The 22,116-nt window shown below is 42.6% G+C and overlaps 2 protein-coding genes across 15 annotated transcripts in view; both read right to left on the bottom strand.

Annotated features, from left to right (window-relative positions):
- Positions 1 to 22,116, bottom strand: part of ARHGEF9 (Cdc42 guanine nucleotide exchange factor 9) — a 351,467-nt gene that overhangs the window by 168,593 nt on the left and 160,758 nt on the right. The window contains exon 1 of one of the 14 annotated variants that reach the window (XM_059732792.1): positions 12,512 to 12,596. The exons of 11 other annotated variants lie outside the window; for them this stretch is intronic. Coding sequence is in view for 1 of the 3 variants with exons in the window: in XM_059732790.1 (XP_059588773.1) it covers positions 8,444 to 8,473 (30 nt within the window). In the remaining 2 variants the exon portion in view is untranslated. Of the gene's footprint in view, positions 1 to 8,443; positions 8,628 to 8,939; positions 9,026 to 12,511; positions 12,597 to 22,116 lie in introns of those variants that run through there. 2 more of the 14 variants (XM_059732795.1, XM_059732790.1) reach the window with 2 other exon arrangements.
- On the bottom strand, positions 12,672 to 13,300 carry LOC132252163 (uncharacterized). The gene has a single exon (XM_059732796.1). The coding sequence runs from the start codon at positions 12,860 to 12,862 to the stop codon at positions 12,683 to 12,685; it is 180 nt and encodes a 59-aa protein (XP_059588779.1). The 5' UTR covers positions 12,863 to 13,300; the 3' UTR covers positions 12,672 to 12,682.

Below are 22,116 nucleotides of genomic sequence, written 5' to 3'. Positions count from 1 at the left end.
GCTATTTTTTATGTACGTGTCTAACTTATTTTCCCTTGGCTGTTGCAATTTCTTCTCCCTGAAGAGATGTACAGGGCTGGGATGGGTGTTTTCTATCACAAGGAGTATTTTATTCAGCAGTGGCATCATTCTGTCTCTCTGCTTTCTGCCCTGTGAAGATAAACCTTAGAGAAGACGGAGAAAGTCTGAGAGGTTTGGGCCTTGAATTTGCAAGGCGTTGATGACCATTTAGGAGCTGTTGACCACCCTGGCTAGGGACAGACATTACACATAAACCAGTTTAAGTGATCGGAGACTGGTTTCAACCTGTAACAAAACAGACATTCAGTGCACATAAACCAGTTTGAAAATGGCTGAAACTGGTTTGAGATAAACCTGGTTGAATGCAGTATCAGACTTAACTGATTTGGGTCACACCAGTTTATGCAATGTTTGTCCCAGAACCCTTCCTGGTTTAACATAAACCAGAGTCCCCCAGCATCCCAGATGCTTCGCAGCCCTTGGCGGGGCTCTCAGGGCCACAGCAGACCTGCTCCCCCTCCCTCCCATTCTCTAGCAGAAGCTCTGGCAGAGACTTGCAGGCACAGCAGGGTCTGCCTGGCTTCCCCTTACCCCACCCCCCTCACCACTTGCTGCTCAAGCAGGGATCTCTTCCTCCTCTCTCCCACAACACAGACCATAGCCAGCATGTGGTCCTCTAGCTAATGCTGAGAGGTGTCTGTGTAAGGCAGACAGGACACATCTGCCTAGGGCTTTTTGGAGCTAATCAACAGGTTAGCTGGTAATGTCCCTCCATTTCTTCCTTGGAAAAAGTGGTTTAAGAAGAGCTTGAACTAATGAGAGAGGCTTTGTTTTCCTGATGGGCTGATAAATGCTGCATAACTCCCTGCTGGCTCCGTCACTGGTCAGAGGAGTAGCAAGGGGGGGGGGGGACCCTCCCAAATCAGAGCATCCTGCTGGGCCTGGCCACGTCCCCCTCAGCTCAGCAATATATAAGGGAAGGGAGGGCTGCTCTAGCACCCCCTGGCTTCTATCCTGAGCCACTGCAGGCATGTACCTGCATTTCCTCAGTCCAGAGGGGATGTCTGTACAGTTACAAACCGATTCAGCCTAGCCAGGTTAGACTAACCTGCAAAGATTGAATCAATTCAGACTCAGGCTTTTTGAATGTCTGTCCCTAGTTGCTGAGTTCTCATGGACTTTCCAGAAGAATTAACAACCACAGGGAGTTACTCAGCTCTTTTTAAAATCAGGTGACTGTTACAAGCTCTATGGTACAGAACAGAAGAGTTTACTAACAGTTCAGGGTAGGGATATGCTGGGTTGAGTCATTTTGGGGCTGTGCAACTCAACGCCTGAGCTCAGCTCATATTTTACTGATATATATGAAGAAATAGCTTTGTTGGTCATCCTGAAGAGAACTGTGCTAGAGCCCATTTTACATTGCACAAGACATGAGAACTGAAAAGCTCTTCTGTTAAGTATATATAAGTGCATAATGCAGCTTAATTCAGCGCTGTTTGGGAACCTATTGAAAGGCATTAGAAAAATGTCAAGCTGCTCCTTTTGATCAATTAGTAATAAAGAATAAGTTTATTAATTCTCAATGTTGAAACAAAAGATCCTTAATAAGTTGAGTATAGATTGAAGGCTTTAAAAAGGTATAAATTGAGATGATAAAGATCATGGTGTTTAAAAGACATTATGTATGTTACTCCTCTCCCGCATATATTACCTAATATTTACATACAGATGGTATACCTACAGAACAATTGGGGACAATTTTATCCCTATTCTCACTCCACTGAAATCAGTGGAGTTACATCGGGGTGAATTTAACCCCTAATCCTTTAGTAGGGTGCCAAGTGGAATTCCAGGTGTTGCTGCCTGTCTTCCTACAACAGAGTGCCAGCAGAGGTGCACAAGAGGGAGCTCCCTCAACAGAAAGAAGAGAGCATCCTCTGTGAGGGGAGCCTCCATCTATGACAGCAAAGGATTTGTCAGCCTTCAGGGCTCAATGCAAAGCCTGCTCTTTTGTCCTCTCATCTCAGGCTGCTGCTGAGAGAAGGTGGATGAAGTGGAGACATTCCTGGGCAATTCATAGTTTATGCTAAAAATGTTGCTTAGCTCTTTCAGCAGCCAATCTCAAAGCACATTACGAAGAAAGCCAAGTGTCTTTATTCCCATTTTACAGGCTGGAAATTAATGCCCAACCACTTCATCCCTCTGTGTCTTCTTTTCTCATTTGTGAAATAGGAAGACAGGAAGAACTCCTGGTTGGGTCAATCTAGAACCATCTTATTTGTTATCTTTACCTGATCCTCTATTTCCTTCAAATCATTTGCTTCCCCCTGCTTAGGATGATTAGCAAGCAAGAAGAAACAGCCTGTCCCCTCTCAATATCCTTCTGTTTGATGTGGATGATTGCATGACCCCCTGCGGGACTAGACAAATAGTCTTAAGGCAGCAGAGCCAATTAATACCGTACTTGAATCCTCTCCTACTTTACCATTCATAGACACAGCAACAAGAAGTGGTGGAGAAGGGAGTCTAAAATCAGCTTGCAGAGAGAAAAACACAAAGACCATAAGGCTCTGGCTAAAAGTAGCTGTTGATTTCATTCTCCCATTCGTGTGTAGGTGGATGGGTGGGTGGGAGTGTGTGAAAGACAGGGGGATGGGTGCAATAGTTATTTCCAGCTGCATTCATGTGTGATTTCTCAAAGTACTGTGATTTTAAAGAAAACAGAGCTGGGGTGGGGGAAGGAAGAAGCAGGATCCTTGCAGGCAAAAGCATAAATAACAAAAGAAAAAAAAACACTGTTGTCTTGAATTTTTCACTGCTATTATTTGCATTAAAAATATAACAAAATCAAAGGCTGGTAGAACTGGATTTGCAAATCAGACCCAAACGTATAGGACAAAAACACAGCCAGTTGGCAGATCTGCACACATCAACGGTTAAATGATGCTAACAAATACTGCTTGCAGAAGCCCTTCCTCCTAACGAACCGCAACATTTTCTTCACTCCCAGAGATTATGTAACATGCTGCTGCCTTGCTACTGACTCACACTTACATGTAGTCCCAGATATGGTTTGATATGTGTGCTTCTGTGTGAGGGAAAGAGAGGCAACCCAGCAAATTCTCATGAAAACCAGATAAGAGAGATGCCTTAAGCATTAGTGAAAGGTAGCCACTTCTGGGGTGAAACACAGCAACTGTTTATCAGTGCATAGCCACATACCAGTGGCCTCCAGTAAACAAGCAACCCCTCAGGAGGATAGATGACAAGAAGGACACTGAAACAAACACCCCCACGACACCCCGAAGTTCCTGATCCTTACAGAATAGATGTAATTGCATCAGGTATTTAATGCCTGGTCAGAAACATGACCTCTGAACCCAGAACACTGTTCTGTAAAATCATGCCAGACTAATGGGTCAGTGCTGACTCAGAGCCCTGATGTGAGCACTACCTGCTGGGTCAGGCATAGTACCTCCTGATGAAGGGGAAATCTGCTGAAGAATGCCTTGCATTCAAAGCTTGTCTAACTTTCTCCCAGCCAGGCAGTTCATCCAATAAAAAAAACCTACAAAGATCCTTGCTTCTTGCATACCACCTCTTTCAGCCTTTACACATGTCGAGGAGAGAAAGGGAGAGGTTCCTAAAGACACCTCATTTCATTTATCAACCCTGAAGTGCATTTCCTGACACTTAAAATTCAGGAAGACAACAATCTTATGTTTTCAGATTTATTCCTAATTGCAGATCCTGCGCTTAGCCTTTATGTAAAGACAGCCCACTCATTCCAGGTCTGCTCCTACATTTCCCACCCCCTCCTTCCAACACACACACACACACACACACTCTCTCTCTCTCTCTCTCCCCCCCACCCCCCTCTTTCTTTTTAATTCAGTAGGAAAGATGTCCAGATGCCTGTGTAGAATCCTGGATCTCCAACAGATTGGTGCAATCTGGTGCTGGACACTAACGGATTAAAGATTTATCGAGCCTTGACCACAAAGACTGAAAATCTATCCAGCTGTCATCTAAACACTGCTGAATTACTTCTAGTAATTACAGCTGCCTCTGCTCAATACTTTAGACTTGAGCCCCTATTTCAACCAGCTTGATGCAGGCAAGGAGTTACCTTCACTAAAGACAAGGAGGGATGGCCCATTTCCTGAGGCAGAGGTGTAATGCCAGCACACGGGGATGGCAAATGTACAACCAGACCAAGTATATATGTCATTTTAAGGCCTTTACGGCTTATAACTCCTACCTCCCCCTAGCACCGGATTAAAATCAGGCCATGTCATAGTGTTCAGCTACAGGCTGGGTTGGAGAGGCAGAGAAAAGGCAGCGGGAGACTCTGGAAAAAATGTGGTTGACACCTCATTTGATTGTTATTTTCATGGGGCCGCAGGAGAACAGAGGTTGGGATGACAGCCACTGCGTCTCTGAAAGGGCACAAGCAGTACACACTGCTAACTCTCTGATCAGTCCCAGGGGCCAGTGCAGGAGGTGGCCTTGCTCAAATTCCACCCTCCTTGCTTTCCTCTTCGAAGATAGCAGTGCCTCCACTGGCAACAGCCATTGCCGTCGCCACCACCGCCACAGCAACTAGTCCTATCCACGGGAAAAATGAGGGAAGACTACTCATGCCTGCTCTTTCCTCCATCTTAGTCACATATGCTGAGTCTATCTCATATTTTACACATCAGAGGGATACAAACACCCAGACACTCGAGGGTGCTTCTATTTCTATAGAACTATTTTTATATAGTGAAGCTGCAATTTAATGCACAATTCTAGATCTGATAGGTTTAAAAGAACTCCTGTTGCCATTTAAAAGAAGCTGATGCTTGCTTCATTGAACCTTTCAAGTGCATTCTAGTCAGATTCAGGGACTGGTTTATACCTATGTTATTTTTAAATTGCATTTTTATAGCCGCTTACAAAAATCAAAGCAACTGCATCACTACCTCCCTTGAAATAGATGTTAAAAAGCAACCATTGAAGAGTAATTACTCTTTTGCAAGCTCAAAACAAAAATCACTACACCTCAGCTAGGTAAGAAAGGAGAACTGTACTGAACCTGATCAGTAGCTTATCAAGTCACGGTGAAGGAATAATGAGCATTACCTAATATCAATTCTGTGTTAGAGCAGAAACCACCACAAACAACACACTGACTAAATCTTGACAGATGCACTGAATTAAATAAAAGAAAAGAGACCAGTGTCATCAGGATTAACATAGGCAATCAAGCCTATCGGTATTATTTTAAAAAAATCCCTAAAAACACAAGCAAATCTTCATTCCAATTTCCCAGTTGATTCTTCTTTGTTATCAAAACTTTTCTGCCAGAGTCTCCAGCAAATGAACCTACGGCTTAGACAATAATGACCAATTTCTATGCTGTTATTTTTTAAAGTATTAATTTATTTATTTATTCATTCATTCATCTTTCCCAACCTTGGAACTTTGCTCTTTAAAAATGCATATTTCTGCTGATGAGTCCAGTTCTAGTCTTTGGATTATGATCTCACAGTCAGTTTTGCAGCAATCAGTTATGATGTCTCAAACAGAGGATTATGGATTAAAAAAAACAGCCACAAGAGAAAATATCTCCATAGTAACAGTCTTGCTTTCATGCAAATGCCCCAAATATTTAAAAAGGGCAACTTGGAGCATGAGAAGAAAACATAACCACATCAACAGAAATTGACTTAAATAATTGGATACTCTGCCTTGGCTATTTAGCAGCATCAGGAATTCAAAAGAGTCTGATACATCCCTGACTATCATACCATAAACCCAGTGACAATTATCCTCATCATTATGAGTAAGACATCTCTTTATAAAGGTCAACATGTGAAGCTGTCAGAAGGATATGAAAACGAAGGTGAAAAATATGGGCTGCAACTCCCAGCGGAAAATCAAATGAAATAGTGCTTTTCACCTTGAAGAGATGAACAAATTATGTACAAGGAATTATTGTATCCACTGTAAAAATGCAGCTCTCTCTGGAGTGGATTGGGACAGCTACTAGGCAGTGCACAGCAACACCTACATGGCAGCTCAGCAGAAGGAGCACAGAATACCAAAGCACGCTGAAATTTAAAGGAGACATTGATGCAGGCTAAAAATGCAAACTGAAATCTTCTCAGCACATAGTGCTCTAGTGAGAAGTGCAATGAGACATCTAATGACCAGAAACTATCAGGAACTTAAGTTTACACATTGTCAGAAAAATAGAAAAATCCAGCAGCTCAGGGTCTCCTGAAACCAGGTAGAAGTACATACTGGTTCAGTTCTGACTTAGCACCACCTACTGACTTAACAATACCACTGTTTTAATGCTTCAATATTTCCTTTCGCAGTCTCCCATCCAAGTATTGATCAGAGCTATTTCTCTTCGGCGCCTAAGTTCTGATATGACCATAGCACAGGGCAGCGAGGCTACAACAATATTTATAACCACAGACAATTAAGCAAGAAAAGTAGGATTAGCTGACAGTGCATTCCTATCTGTTTAGCTAGCCAGAGGCTTCTGCTAAGAACAGAAACTAGACATTTGCAGCGAGGGGTTGATGTGTTATTTTTATGGTATACTAAGGTTAGACAAGTCCCTTCTTCATCCTGATGCATTATCCATAACCAGCCTGGACATATGCAGACTTTGTTCACATCCTGGTTGGTGGCTCTTGGATGCTGAGGGAATGGCGACAGAAATCCCACAGTAAGAACAGTATTCTTTACTGGGCTGGAAACAGGTCACAAATCAAGACTGTTGACATGACATTTCCCAGTGCCAAGCTTCAGGGAAATGAATATGGGCTTCACGCAGGAATTCTCACTTGTGTATGGTTGGTGTAAGAGGACTTCTGCTCCCTGAGGGTCAGTATGGCCTAGCTGATTAGCCACAGACTGGGCGTCAGGACACCTTGGTTCTATTCCCGGCTCTGCCATAATCTCACCGTATGGCCAGCACTTGGCACTCCACACATCAGTTTCCTTATCTCTGCTTAGGGATAACGACTGCTGAGCAGCTTTGCGTACAGCTCTAAGATCCTGAGTATGGATCAACTATGCTAAATACAGCCAGCACAAATCCAGATCTATTCTCTGTAAATGACTTGCCAGCAACATTCCTTCAGGCCCACTTTAATTTTGGCTATTCTGCACTGACCAAGTCTACTGACTCTAACAGGCATGCTCATCAATGGGAGATCCTCTGAGGATTTTTCTGCCCTCTATTAGGTTTTTCTGATGGACACCCCACTAATATGGTATTTCAGACAATGTGGACAGGGATACATACTCTCAACGGGAGAAGAACAGTATGGGCTACATGCTGCTTTGAGAGCAACAATCATAGAAAGGGTTAGAGAGAACCCAGTTGTCTGCAGGTTCTCTATGATTAAAAATAAAACCCTTTTCTCAGGGGGAAAACTCATGTTCACATGAAAATCAGCCGGAGTGGACTGAACACACACACATACACGCAAAAAAGCTTTCATGGTTTCTTCAGCAGCTCTTCCTCCAGGAGGATCTATTTTTAGTCAGAAATACAACTCACTACAGCTTGACATCCAAACCAGGATTCCCCTCAAAAAGAATGCTAAATCCCACTGCGTATAGTGTAGCAGGCACTGGGCTACACATGCTAGCTACCTAATTCACTACATTTCTAAGTCCTTGGAATGCAATAATAGTATTTTACATTCAAATGTCAAGTTAGGATAGAACATTAATTTAACAGTCCTTACTAAACCTCTGTCACATGCCATTATTTCCATTTTACTGCTGGGGAAAGACTCCAAAAGGTGAAGTGATTTGCCCAAGGCCATACAGTGGATCAGTGGCAGAACAGGGGATGGGTGCCAGGAGATCTATCCTTCAGTCACCTGCTGTACTTGTGGGGAGGAGCGGGGAGGGAAGAAGGGGGGAAGGAAGGGGGGGAACACCTCATCCTCTCCACAACAAATATAGCTGTAAGCTACCATCATTATTAGTTTGTTCTCTTCAATGTTCCTAACCTCTGATGCTTGGGGATATTTCAGATAAAAGAGACCAAGTGATACAATTTATAAAATAACCCTGATAACATCCCATTAGATGAGATATACATTGAATACAATTATCGCCCCAAGTTCAGAAAGGTATACATTGTGAATGCAAAACACAGACCCCACCCCCCTGCCACACAAAGATGCATTATTAACAACATATATAGCACACACCAACACAGCACAGGCATAGGTACAAACAAACATGCAAGCAAGCACTGTACAGGAAGAGAATTAAAAACTACATCTCCAATAACCACCAGCATTCATTATATAAAAATGAAGAAACAACAAGAAAATGAAGTGAACCACAAAGAAGAGGTGGGTTCTATTACTTTAACAATTAAAAAAAAAAAAAAACTTACATGGATTTTTGGCAATTTTCCTTCAGACATTATACACAGCAGTTGGGCTGTGTACTGAATACCTGATCCAAAAAGAAATATAACCACATTATGCACACAGATGGGGGTAGGAGTCAGGTGAACATGCAGCTTTTAACAACATTCATCTATGGGATGAGAAAGCACCTCTGCATTCCCACAGAAGGATTCTACTCAGCTCTTCATTCACCATAAAGCATAAGCAAATGCTGTACTGTTGCCATCCTAGGGTACAATCCAAATGGCAGGACAGACTAGAACAATCACGTCAGAGACCTCTGAGCTGTCCCGTCCCCCTTTGACTTGTCATGTGAGATTTAAAACTGAGGGGGAGAAAATATCGAAGGTGGGTGGGGGAGAAGGGCAGTGAAAGCCTTTTTTTCCCCCCTTAATAAATCCCTTTATTAGCCTTAAAGAAACAGAAGTCAGTTCCATACTGGAAAGAATAATAGGTCTAGTATTGATAATGGTCACATACATGCTTTTTCTGAAGCGTCGGTAGGGGAGAAAATGCACCAGTGTTTCCCCTTATCTAGAAAGGTGCCTGAATCTTTAAGAAGGTGGATTGCAGCTCAGAAGGAATGGACGTGTTATGTACTGTGTGATACAGGGGTTGCTATGATACAGTCAGAGGCATTTGCTTGAATCCTGTGGCAAATAACATTGAATCCTGCTTAAGCAGACAAACAGTGAGTTAGGTCTCCCATCACCCAGCTATAACATATACATTGTGGCAGTCACCAGAAAGCTTTTCTTTCTTTATTTTTATTACTATTATGGGACATTTTAAGGGGCAGCTGATGGGGAGGGGAAATCTAATTTTTCATTAAAAATTAACTTCCCTTTCTATCTCCCTGTCTTCTGGCTTGTCTCCTCCCAAAGATAAAGAGCCACACATATTTATATACAAAGGAAGAGAGAATTAAAGGGGCAAACTCCCAAGACCCTGACTCTCCAAACACCTACTCACATGAGTGGCTTGAATAGTCCCCACCATTCGATGCATGTAAAGAAAGGAATTCCTATGCATATGTGTCTGTATGATCGAGCCCTAAGAATACAACTGAAATTTTGCAAGTGAAAGTCATAAAATGTAGATATCTGCCCATGTCATGTCAAAATGATGCCACTTTGCTACTGTGGGCTGCCATGACTTGAATTACTGCAGAACTCTGTGGGACCCAGTGCTTTTTAATAAAGGTGTCTCGCTGATTGCTTCTGCAAAGGAGGACGTTAGCTAGCTCAGTCCTGTACTTCTAGGTTGCTGAATGACAGGTGCATTATTATCTGGATGTGATTTTAGTGGCCAGATGGAGGCCTGTCTGAAACAGTGGCCATTGACAAGTGGGAACGGGATGTAAAATACGGGTGCACTGTTAAATGCCCCTTTCCTTTCTTTCCCCCAAAAGTCCATGGGAAAGCTCTATCCCACAAGAACAATATTTTTAAAATGGCAATCAAACTTTTCTCCTCTCAGACTTTCATATTCACATTATTACACATAAATGTGACTTATTTGATTCCACCAGCCTTCAGGAAAATAAAAAAAAAAGTAGATTTGAGTCAAAGCTGCTTTACAATTTCCAAGTTTTGCATTCAATCTAAACAACAACAACAGCGATAACAACAACAATAATAATAATAATAAACTAAGTCAATGTCCAATGTGCGATCTACAATGAGCAGAGTTGAATATAGCATTGGGCATCCCTTATTCCATCCAACACACCCCACCACACTTTAATCCCCTGGCAACATGAAATACAAAATCTGCATCACTGGTGGAATCAAAATAAGACTGTATGAGCTACCAGACTCAGACACAGACACTTCATAGACAACCCCTCTCACACATGCTGCAACATACACCGCCAGACACACACCGTTTCAGAGCACAAACTCTCAGGCAGAACCTCTGTATCAAGGAATGGATTGAGTTAAATACAGATATATAATAGTTACCAAGCATTCCTTGTAGAAATCATATTGAAAGATAAACCTTCATGCCAAAATCTAACTTTAAAAAATAAACATTCAGACACTGTTTAGTCTCTTTTTCTTCTCCCTTTCTTTTCAATCCCCCACTCACTCCTCCAAATAACTCTACCATTGAAAACAGTTCAGTCAAAAGGATTATTTTGGTTGGTCTTAGATTGATCCCCATTTTATAGTGACCTATGTTCGGTCATACTTCCAAAAGGCTCTCCAACCCCTGAGAATACTGACATGGGATGGCTAACATAGAAATAACACAAATCCTTATTGTTCAGCAATCTAAATCTTCCTCCTTGTCATTATGATTTTTTAAAAAGAAGATCCACTCGGTCTTTAATCGAGTGCAGCGATCACCTGTTCCATAGGTAGCTACAAGTGAGTAAGATAAAAACAGCCGGCAGCCACTGCACCGCTATGGACTTGTGTCACAATTTATGGAGTTAATATATGATTAAAACTGGCTGTACCCATCAAACACTTCTAGTCGGTTTATGTGGCTGAATGCTGCAGCACTTGGCCCCAGTGAATTTTTTTCTCTCCTATATTTGTGCTTAAAGCCAGGTTGGAAAATATCATATTTGCAGCATTTCACTCAATATCAAACCCTGACACCCAGCTTCTATAATTATACTTATAACTATAACTGCACATTTAACTTGTAGCAAACACATGCTCACATGAATATAACTGAAGGTCTATATGCATATTGCCACTGGTGGCATATGAATTGATATATTATTCCAGGTAGCAGAGTACCTAGGAAAAATAAAGCAGACAGGTCGAACTAGTTTGAGCTGCCTAAAATTATCCTTGGAAATATACAATTACTATTAATATTACTATGAGATGTAAACAGTTCCAAAATATGCTGCCTTTTGGGAGGGGGGTGGAAAGTTGAGCAAGTCTGAATATTTTCCTTTAGGGGGAATAATTAATAAAGAGTGGACAAGATTTCAGATCCAAAACACTGCTTCTGTACATGACATTTTCATAGAGAAAAGCTATTACTCTTTCCAGTCATTCCTTTTCTAGTCCTACTAAACTTCCAGCACTAGAATTGTCCCCCAAAATCCATTCCCCGACTTTCAAACAATTTCACTTTGTTCCAGACATCTCTTAACAACAGGAGGACCTCAAACTAGTGGACACTTTTTCATCGAGCCCATAATATGCATCTTAGCACTTCATTTTCAAGAAAATCAATGTAAATGAAGTCACTGAAAACTACCCATAATGGAATCCTGTTATCCCTGAGGTGGGCAAAGATTTTTCTTTTGTATATATGAAAAAGGAAACTTGAAATGTCATTTTTAGAAAAATCAAAACAAAACCAACCCCCCCCCCCTCCCATCTGTTGCTTTAGCAAAGGAAAAGAAAAGCATGCAATTCTTTTTCTCTCTGAACTCATCTTCCCAATTTACAAAGATATGAAACAGACACAAACAGAATAAAGCCCAATTATGCTTCAATTCATATTATACCTTTAAAGAAAGGAGCTATACTAAACCAGCGTGGAGACAGAATTTGGAGGCTTTTTCCAGCTGAATACTGAGAATGCAAGTCACACTATCCTGCCACAGAAATCAATCAATCCATCAGAATTTCTCTCTCCTTTTGTGGCTGAATGTTATTTTAGCAAAGATTTAATCCTTTAATAGGATTTCTTGTCCCGTTTTAAAGATGTTCAGTACTAGATTCACGATAAACACACACCGCATCTCACCTGGCACCTATATGGTTACTCCCAGAGACACCAGACATTAATTGCTTACTAGAAATTTCGGCAAAAAATGACCCTTCTTTGATTAATCCAAGACTGTATTTTTTTTAAAAAGGAATCAAAATAACATAGCCAGTGCTTATTACGTAAAGATATTTTTACTCTGCTTCTACCTAGGAATGTAAAACTGTATCAATCTAATAATCAAGAGACAGCTGAATGGATTATTATCATCACATTTAAAACCCAGGCAATAAGCAGCTACACTTACAGGCATACTTAAAAGACAAGACATGACAAAAGATTTAGGGAGAGATAATATACCAACGTCATACATATCACAGCGAGGCCATGTTGAAGCTCAGTGCGTTTTCCCCCCTCAGTAAGAAATCTCTCTCTCTTTCTCTCTCTCTCTCTCTCTCTCCTTTCTCTCTCTCTCTCTCTCTCGCTCTCTTGTTGAATTGCTAGTGGTAGTAGCCCCCAACAGCTCAGGAGAAAAAATCCATTTAACGAGTGCCCAGGAAGAACATGAGTATGACATTCACAAGCAATAGCACTACGATCACTGCAAAAACGACCACCGTTTGAACATCCAAGGTCATGGTGCAATGCAGAACACTGTAGTGTTCAAGATGTGGGGCTGGTAGATTTGGAGATGTCAACCTCTGCTCTGTAAGACTGTCCATACATCCACCATGCTAGAATAAAGGAGAAAACTGTTCCTGGTTTTGTTTTTGTTGGTATTTGGTTTTGGTCTGCTTTTTTGGTTTATCCCCCTAGCTGCTGCCTCTAGCTCATTCTGGAGTCTGCTAAGTGAAGCATCATCACAATCAGTGATCACTTAAGATGCAAAATCCTTCCTTTAAAAAAAAAAAAAAAGAGGAAGCAGGCGCTGTCTGTGAGGTGTTCTCTCTTTCTCTTCCCCCCTCTGTCTCTCTCTCTTTCGGTCTCTCTTGCTGGCTGGCTTGCTTTTTAATTCGTCAAGCCAGTGCAGATAAGAAGCCTGTGTGAGTGTGACAGCTCTGCAAGCTGCTGCTGCTGCTGCTGCATCTCTCGATGCGAGGCGGACCCTTTCGCATACTAATCAGCTCCAGTGACCAGGCAGCAGAGGGAACTTGGCTGTCATTCAAATGCAAAAGGAAGAGCTGGAACCATAAATAAGGGAGTCTTCCATTCACTGTGGCAGTGAGCACCATGCAGGCATGTTTCTTCTCCTACTTTTACAGCAGTTAAAAAAACAGAGTGCTCTGGGGGGAAGAAGAGCATAACTGAGTGGTTGGGGCACAGGCCTGATGAGCTCTCTCCCATGCTCTGCCACAGACTTTTTGTGTGGCCATGATGAAGTCATTTAACTTCTCTGTAAAATGGGGGGCTCTATCAGCCTATGCCAGGGAGAAGGGGAGTGGATACATTTTTGTATGGAAAGTGCTAAAGAAAAGTGGGGGGGGGCATTTAAAGAGAATTAATATTTCTGTGAATCTGCTCAGTATGGGGAGGAGTAGAAGGGAAGAGCTGAGCACTTGTTATGCATCTAGTAAGAAGGGGCAGTCACACAGAGTAATCTGGAAAGCCAGGATGTATCTAAACCAGGGGTGGGCAATTATTTCAGGTGGAGGGCTGCTTACTGCGTTTTGGCAAGCCATCGAGGGCCTCATGACAGGCAGCCAGGGGCAGATAAATATTAATTTTCTAAATTTTTTAGCAGCCCTGCGGGCCAGATAGAATGGCCTAATGGGTCCTATCCAGCCTGCAGGCTGCATTTTGCCCACCCCAGGTCTAAACAAACATTTTGCAAGGCAAATGACTCTCTCTTCATCTCAGTTCTGTACATTATGATTCAGTCTCTCAAATAACAAATATATCAATCAGTCTCTCAGCACTGCACAAGCTCCATTTTGCCATACAGGACATGTCTACACGTGCATTTACTCTGGCTTAAAGTTACTGTGCAATAATTTACTGTGCAGCAAGCGGGCGTCTACATGTGCAAGCGTTAAAGCACATTAACGCTGCGTGTAGACTGACTTGGGATGAAAGTTAGTCCCAAGTCAGTCTACATACGCAGTTTTACTGCACAGTAAGGCATCCACATGTGTATTACTGCACAGTAACTGGTTGGGCATAAATTTATACCTGCATGATTCAGGTATCAAATTTATGCTCAAGTCAGTGTAAGTCACCATATTTACGGTGCAGTATGGGTGTGCATGTGTCGACGTGTGCCCGCACTGCGCAGTCATTTCAGTTACTGTGCAGTAAATGTGCATGCGTAGACACACCCACAGAAAACTAAATTGTACCCTGATCTCTTGGACGTAGAAGTAGAATTAGGAAATGAGAGGTAGCACCTTTATTTAACAATCCAGGATGTTAAATCGTCCATTAAATGCTTATACATGGGCCACTTAAGTCCTTGACAGCAAAATACACAATGCCAAGATTCCTAGTTACTGCCCCTACCCCACTCCTCAGATCCCAGCACCCACACTTGCTTTGGAAATGTATCATGAGTTAAAAACAGAGATTTCCTTGGTTGGAAGGATTCTGAAAAGCAAATGATTTATGGCAGCAAGAAGAAGATGAATGTAGAAATGCTGCCAATGCACATGCATTACATGGCGAAATGTGAATACCAGGGCTGATCTTCAGTGCATTCCAGGAAATCTGCTCCTTAGAACGTACTCAGACAATGTGTGTCCAGAGACCAGGAGAACATGCAACAAATGAGCAGACTTTTCTTTTTTAGTAAGAAAACTGCCAAGAGTTCAGAAGGATTTTAGGATCTTTTATTTCAAACGAATTGTAGTCCCAATCCGTCCTCTCTGATTCCATGTGCCTAATCATTACATAGTTGAGCCGGCTGGTTACTTCTGATGCCCTGGTGATACTATTCCCTTCAATGGAGCTGTCCAGAGGCTGAACCCAGGAACTTTGGGTCTAAAAACCACAGGACTGTTGCTTGTGCTGAAGAACCAGCTCTCTTAGGACAAAGACAGAAGTAAACTCACAATCCCTTATGTCAGTGGGGGGAGAGGGGCAACCTTTTTGGCAAGTGTGCCACTAATTAGCCCTGCACCCTCCCTGGGTGTCACCCTGATCCCTTTCCCACACCCAAACTGCTGCTCTGTTTTCTGTTCCCTGCCCTGTACTCCCTGCCCAATCTGGCTGCTATGTTTTCTACTGTCTTCCCTATCTGCTTCTGTGCTACTTGTCCCCTTCCTGGCCTGCTGCATGCCACACAAAGAGGCTGCCCTACAGGTTGGCTACCTGTGGCCTATGTGGTCCTGCCACTAAGCAGGAAGAAAGCCCAGAACAGATTAGGGACAGTTACAAAGAATCAGGACAGCAGAACACAGTACCTGTGAGCATTCACATTGGTAGGGACCTGAGCACCCCTGATCCCACACCCCTGAACTTGATGGAGTGGCACCAGTGCAGGAATCAGAATCAGGGACTTCTGTTAAAGACAAAAGATAGATGCTTCCTCTTGGACCCAGGTTCTTCCACTTTCTCTTATGGTGTGTGTATATCTCACCCCCCTCCATAGGTGTTCAATAGGATTTGAAGCACAGCTTCAACTCCTCAACCTAAATGAGTATCTCTCGGTGCCTTGGATCAGTAATAGCCCTCTACTCCACCAGAGGGAAATATTGCATACACTCTGCCCATCCGTCACAGTCAGTGTTGGGGAAAGGTGCTAGATCTTTGATCCAGATAACAGAAGTCATTTCTTCAGGGAACAAGTATGCCTAGGCAGTAATAGTGCAACCCTCCTGCTCTCCCTCAAGTCATTTACAGAAAGGAATATATCTGGGTGTGGGAGGGAAGTTCAGTCTTTATGGATCATTCATTCCTTGGGCTCTGCTTAGGCTGTTAATAGTTCGTGATGTGAATATCTGCTTATTGGGAATTAGACTGAGAACACAAAATCTAACCAGCTTCAGAGTAAGTGGGGATTGTGCTGTGTTAAACTGTGTTAGAAGGAAGCGTGGGCTGGGTTATGGATGATTGTATAATGGAGTCTTCTGCTTCTAAAAGCCCAAAGCTGTCCCAAATGCCCGAGATTCCTGGCCCAGATAAAACAGAATCTCTCTCATTCAGGAAGTGAGAGTGAGGGGAGATTTTTCACCTGTATATTTACAAGAAGCTTCTTTAAACCTGCTCAAGGCAACACAACTGCATTGTTAACACACTGGCGAGACTGCAGGGCTGCTGGAGAATTCTCCTCTGAACTTATATTCTCTATAACTAATTTAAGGGACTGTTTTTAAGGTTTTTTTGGCCTACTACACATCTTCTGGAAGTTCAAACTATCCAGAAGGACAAATGAAAATGTGCAGAATATTTATTAGTCTTATTTTCCAAATAGAATCATTGCTCTGCATCCGTGCCATCAATAAGCCTGTTCCAAAACCCCACTTCTGAACACCCTTGTACTTGAAGGAAATTCCAGGCTGGGTCAGAACTGTACGAGCAATTCCTTTGATATCTGCAGTTGGCCTCATGAACTTAGGGGTACCCAAATCCTATACCTGGCCCTTATCTCTAAAATAGGATAAATGTCAAGGAAGTTTGGATCTGGAACCTAACCGTGTGTCTCTGGTTCATTACTGCTTTCTTTGAAAACAACCAGTGGAGGTTTTTGCTGTCTGTTAATGTGACAAACATGGTGGCCTGTAACTGCCACTAGGTGGCTCAGCACATTAAAGTTCAGCAAAATACTTATCAGGAGAATCAAAATGTGAGGGAGCCTGGGCAAGAGAGATTCATGTTTGCCATTTTCTAAGCCAAACACCAGAACCTAAACCTGAACTGCTCCGGGCCATCCACATGATAACGTTACTATACAGCTGCAATCCATATGCTTTATCCTTCAGCACTTGACTTGTGGGACCAAAGAAAGGGAAGGCAGCAGGGAGGACTCTTGCATTTAAGCTGGAATTTGTATTTTTACAGCAAGGCGGAAGATAGGGCAAGGCAACTCAGACAGAATTGCTTAGAAATATCTAGAAATACTGTGTAACAGTGGTTTGACATGTTCAGTAGCTAGTTCTGAAGCTGTAAAAGGTTCCATTATGGGCAATCTGCCTGGCAGGTCACACCTGGTCACCCTCCAGGAGCTGAGGCACTGAGAGCACAGGTGGAGAGAAAGGTTATAAATAGAGAAGTTAAAACCAGCTCTGTGGCATCACTGACCAGGCGATGCAGGACTGAGAGCTCTGTCAGCTATGAGGGCAGGGTCCTGATACCCGTAAAACTTTGGGTACAGACTGTAGATTTCTGTTTCACTGGCAACTATGGACCAGACAACTAGTAACCCCAGGGCTAGAAGGCATTGTCAGTGGAGACCAAAACCTGTTTGATTGCTGACAGCACTTTGAAATGTCTAAAAACAACCCTTTGTGCCCTTTTACTCCAATTCTCACATACAAAACGATGCGGATATAATACACAAGCTCAGAAATCACCTCTGAAAGATCAGAGAGGAATGTATTGGTGTGTGCACTCACAGACACAAGTGGAAATGGTACGCTAAAACTTTGAATTTATGTTTAAATATGTAGCTAATTCCTATGCAATACTATTTCTACCCATTAGCCTTTGTCTAACATGTATTTATAGTATTTCCAATAAAATCTATCATATTTTATATTATTTGCAATGTCTTCTGCATGCATTAAATATCTATTTTATTAAAAACAGTGTGGTATAAAATCAATCTATCAAACATTTACTCAGCAATATTAACACCTAATTTATCAGTGTTTTATATGCGATAACACTGAGGTCTAAATTGAGTAACACACTCTGAAAAGTCCTGGAAAGGCCAAAACTGTGGCATATGTGCTTCAGCAAAATGTAAAGATGAGATCTGGGAAGGAGTCCAGAGAACAGAGTTACACAAACTATTGCTTCAGCAACCCCTACTCTGTTGCCCACACACAAACCAATAAGGGTTGATTCAGGCAGCTGCCACTAATACATTCTTTTTTTTTTAATGAACTAGACTCCCAAGACAGAAAACAGAGGAACCATTGAATATAGAGGAATTGTAATAATGTTAATTCTGAGCCATGTCTTTGGAGCAGAAGATTTCAAGCTGCAGTTCTCCATGATGCGCCTTTTCAATATGCTGCTTTGAGGCATGTGAGCCTGCCTCCTTCTGGTGGATGACACTAGTGACTATAAAAGCCTGCTACTTATAGCTCAGTCAAATATTCCCTCAGCTCAAGAGTCAGGAGTCATAATTTGAATGCTGGGAGCCATAGTGTCTTTGCATGTGCCAGCAGAGACAAGAAGGCTAGTCCAATGTTTAGGATCTGGCACTTCAGAGACATGGGCTCAATTCCCTATTCTGTGACAGGCTTCCTTCAAGACCTTAGGCAAGTTGTTCAGTCTCTCCATGTCTCAGTTCCCCTGTCAATAAATTCAAATAAGAGCATTTTCCTATCTTAGATGTGTATTGTGAGGATAAACACATTAAAGATTATGAAGCACTCAGCCGTCTAATAATTGGCCGTACAAGTACCTAAAAATGTTAGCTAGAACACGACTGTTTTTAACCCAGACTGGCTGGCAATTGTGGCATTCGTACATGTCTGAGAATGGTAGTGGATGTTCACAAAGAAGTCCAAAACTATTCACATCACGAACTATTAACAGCCTAAGCAGAGCCCAAGGAATGAATGATCCATAAAGACTGAACTTCCCTCCCACACCCAGATATATTCCTTTCTGTAAATGACTTGAGGGAGAGCAGGAGGGTTGCACTATTACTGCCTAGGCATACTTGTTCCCTGAAGAAATGACTTCTGTTATCTGGATCAAAGATCTAACACCTTTCCCCAACACTGAGAGAGAGAGAGCTGGTTCTTCTTCCTCCACCCCATCTCCCCCCTCCCCCAGTGGCTGAGGAAATAGCCAAATTTCAACAAATTTCACATCTACTTCCTTCCTCAAGAACTACATCTTAAAGTAGCTTATACTACGGTATTGGCTTTTACTAAGGGTATTTTTATTCTGGGTTTATCTTTCATAATCTTGTTCACAGATCCAAATTACAGACGATGCTCCTGGTTTAAGCCTCCTGTTTGTTGTTAGCTATTGATATATTGCAGGTGTGAGAGAGGTAGAAAAGAAGACTACTTCAGGGCAACTTTTCTGAAAGTTTTAGACTGTTTTGTTTGCCTAACTAAAGGTCAGCTCCATTTCCTAGTCACTGAGAGAATAAAGCACTCTAAGCAGACCCAGCAAATTATGACAAAATTACATAGAAAATGACATACATATAGAATTACAAAGGAAAACTTTTTCTATGACCAAAGCCAGGCAAGATTCACCTGCTTTCAGGACTTGTTTCTCAGATCCGGCTCATGTCACAGCTACAACAATCCAGAACAGTCTGCTCATTAATCAGTGAAAATTGGTGAATATTTTGGTGAATGTGAGCCAATTTTCAAACAAACATTGGGCTTAGTTTATAGTTTTGGCTGGAAACCAAATAGTAGGAGTAGACCACTACTGGTCTGGTCAGGACTATAGGTAGAGAAGATCTAGAGAAAAATTATTGTATCCTGTCACCAACCCTGTAACTTGCCTACTCTTTCCTTTACTCAGCATTTTTGAGGACCCATCCATCTTGAAGCCCTGCCCATATGGCACTAATGCAGCTGCATGATAAGGGTTTTAAACTTCCCTTTTTAATTTGGGTGAATTTATATTGCTCGTGGAAGCAGGGAAGCAAACTGTAGCCTTGCTATAACAACGAATAACGCAGGCAGGTGCTGTGAGAACCTTCCTGAGCAAGGATGCTAGAGTCGGAGAGTGAAACTGCTTCTTTAATATGGGCAAATATCTTTTATAAATTAGGCTGAGACCACCAGGAACTTTTTTCCACAGCATATTTAAGTCTAGCCAGAAATTAAACTCAGATATTTAAAGCTACTGAGGATAGTGGGGGCAGGTTTATGATTTGCCAAATGTCCAGAATGGTAGATAAAGTCGGGCTAAAATTGCCTTCCTACTCCACTGTTCAGTGGAGGAGATATGTGAATCTCACAAGGAGTTGTTTTCTCCAGTCCTGCTGGTGGGAAGAGAGAGGGTCAGCCAAAGTTCTGTTTTTTTCCACCGTGCTCAGTAATTTTATAAGCTCAAAGGCTGACTTCAATTCAAAGTCAAGCTCAAAAGAGCTCGGGTCAGTTACCAAAACCGGGAAGCGTGCAAAACATTGCTGAATACTTCTGAAGATTTGGCTCCAGGATTTAAATTATCTATTCCAGTCATACCCTGCCCCTGTTCATAGTCACTATCTTCTAAATAGAAAATCTTTTTGTTGTCTTGGGACAGAGGAATAGGCTAGATAACTCCTCAAGATCCCATCAGGCCCTATTTTTACAATTCCTATGAACCTGACTCTTTCTTCCAGTGCTCACTTTACTATTTCTTTCTTTTCACTTACCCTAGTTATTTTTCTTTTGGATGTTCCAAATGTCTTCCCTAAAAACTTTACCTTCATCTCTTCCTCCATCCCAGATTGCCACCTTACAACAACTTGAGTGTCCTTTATCAGGCGTGAATGTAAAATGTCGATGTGACTACAAAAGCAGTGGATTAATAAGCTTAACTTCATACAGCATCCTACATACTAATGGCACAAGGTGCATTACCAAACTAACAGACTGGTTAGGGAAGTAGACAATATTTTTAAAGAATTAATATTATACAATACAATTAGAGAAAACAGAGATGTAGGCAAAGGTAAAATTATGGGATTTGAAATTGGATGGGAGCCAGCAGAAGTCTCTGGTATTATTCTGAGGAATGGTGAGATTGTGGGAAAGAAGAGAGAAGGAGCAAATGCCATGTGGGCTGTGACAAGAGCAAAGCATGGCAAAATCCACAAAGCAGGCTGCGCTTGGCTCAAGATTGGGGGAGGTGAGAAACCGAAGAAGTAAGATTTAAAATGGGGTCTTGGAACATTTGGTGAATCCATGGCCTTACTGAAATGTGGGGAATGGGGATGAAGACCCCAGGCTTCCAAGTCCTGGTCAATTTACTAGTCACTGGCAGTACACTTTCAGAACGACTCTTCTGAGTGTGTGTGAGGAACTAGACTACAGCATCCAAATGGGTGGACAAGAACCTGATGGTGTTTAACACTGAAAAATGCAAGGTTCTCCACCTTGGGAGGAAAAACCTGCAGCATGATCTTCCGAGGTCGCTTCCAGCCCTAATGTCTATGAAATCTATGAAATCCTGAATCAGCTGAAAGGCTAAGCTGGGTGGAATGGTGGACAATATAAAGGTGGCTGACTGACCAGAGCTTTTCTAGGTCACTGCTATCACTTCTATGGTGGGGGAGTCAAACGTGCAGTTCATGGAGCAAATGCAGCCTGCAAAGCCCTGTCATCCAGCCCCTAGTGCTGCCCCTGGATCTGAACAGACCTACACAGGGCATAAGCATGGTGCACATCCAATCAGTCCTGTGAGCGGGACTTGAAACAAGCACTGCAAGCAGTGCCTGCCCCAGCCATTCCAGGGCTGTATGGCACAGCTGGGCATGTGTGGCGCAGATCTCAGAGGGATGGAATGAGCTCTGCCTGCAGCACAGTCTGGCTAGAATCATGCAGCACGGATCCCAGACCAGCCAGAGTGGGTGCCACACTACACGTGGGGCCTGCCTTGGTTGCCTGGCCCGCTCTGGGACATATTCCACAAGTGGCAGCCACTGCGGCTGGTAAGGGATCTGTGCTTTGTGCAGTACCTGCTCCAGGCAGTCTAGGACCCATGCTACATACAGCGCCTGCAAACACCACATGCAGTGCAGGGCCCAGACCAACAGGAGCAGGCACAGCGCACAATGCAGTCCCCAGAGCGGGCACTGCATGTGGCACAGTCCAGCACTCGGCACCTTTTCGAGCTGCTCTGGGATCTATGCCGC

This window comes from Alligator mississippiensis, chromosome 8 (genome assembly GCF_030867095.1).
Source record: "Alligator mississippiensis isolate rAllMis1 chromosome 8, rAllMis1, whole genome shotgun sequence".
Lineage (NCBI taxonomy): Eukaryota > Metazoa > Chordata > Crocodylia > Alligatoridae > Alligator > Alligator mississippiensis.
This window is presented reverse-complemented; position numbering and strand designations above follow the sequence as displayed.

Bases quoted from the DNA above. Each gene is read 5' to 3' on its own strand.
- LOC132252163 (XM_059732796.1), bottom strand. From the start codon at position 12,862: ATGGACAGTCTTACAGAGCAGAGGTTGACATCTCCAAATCTACCAGCC.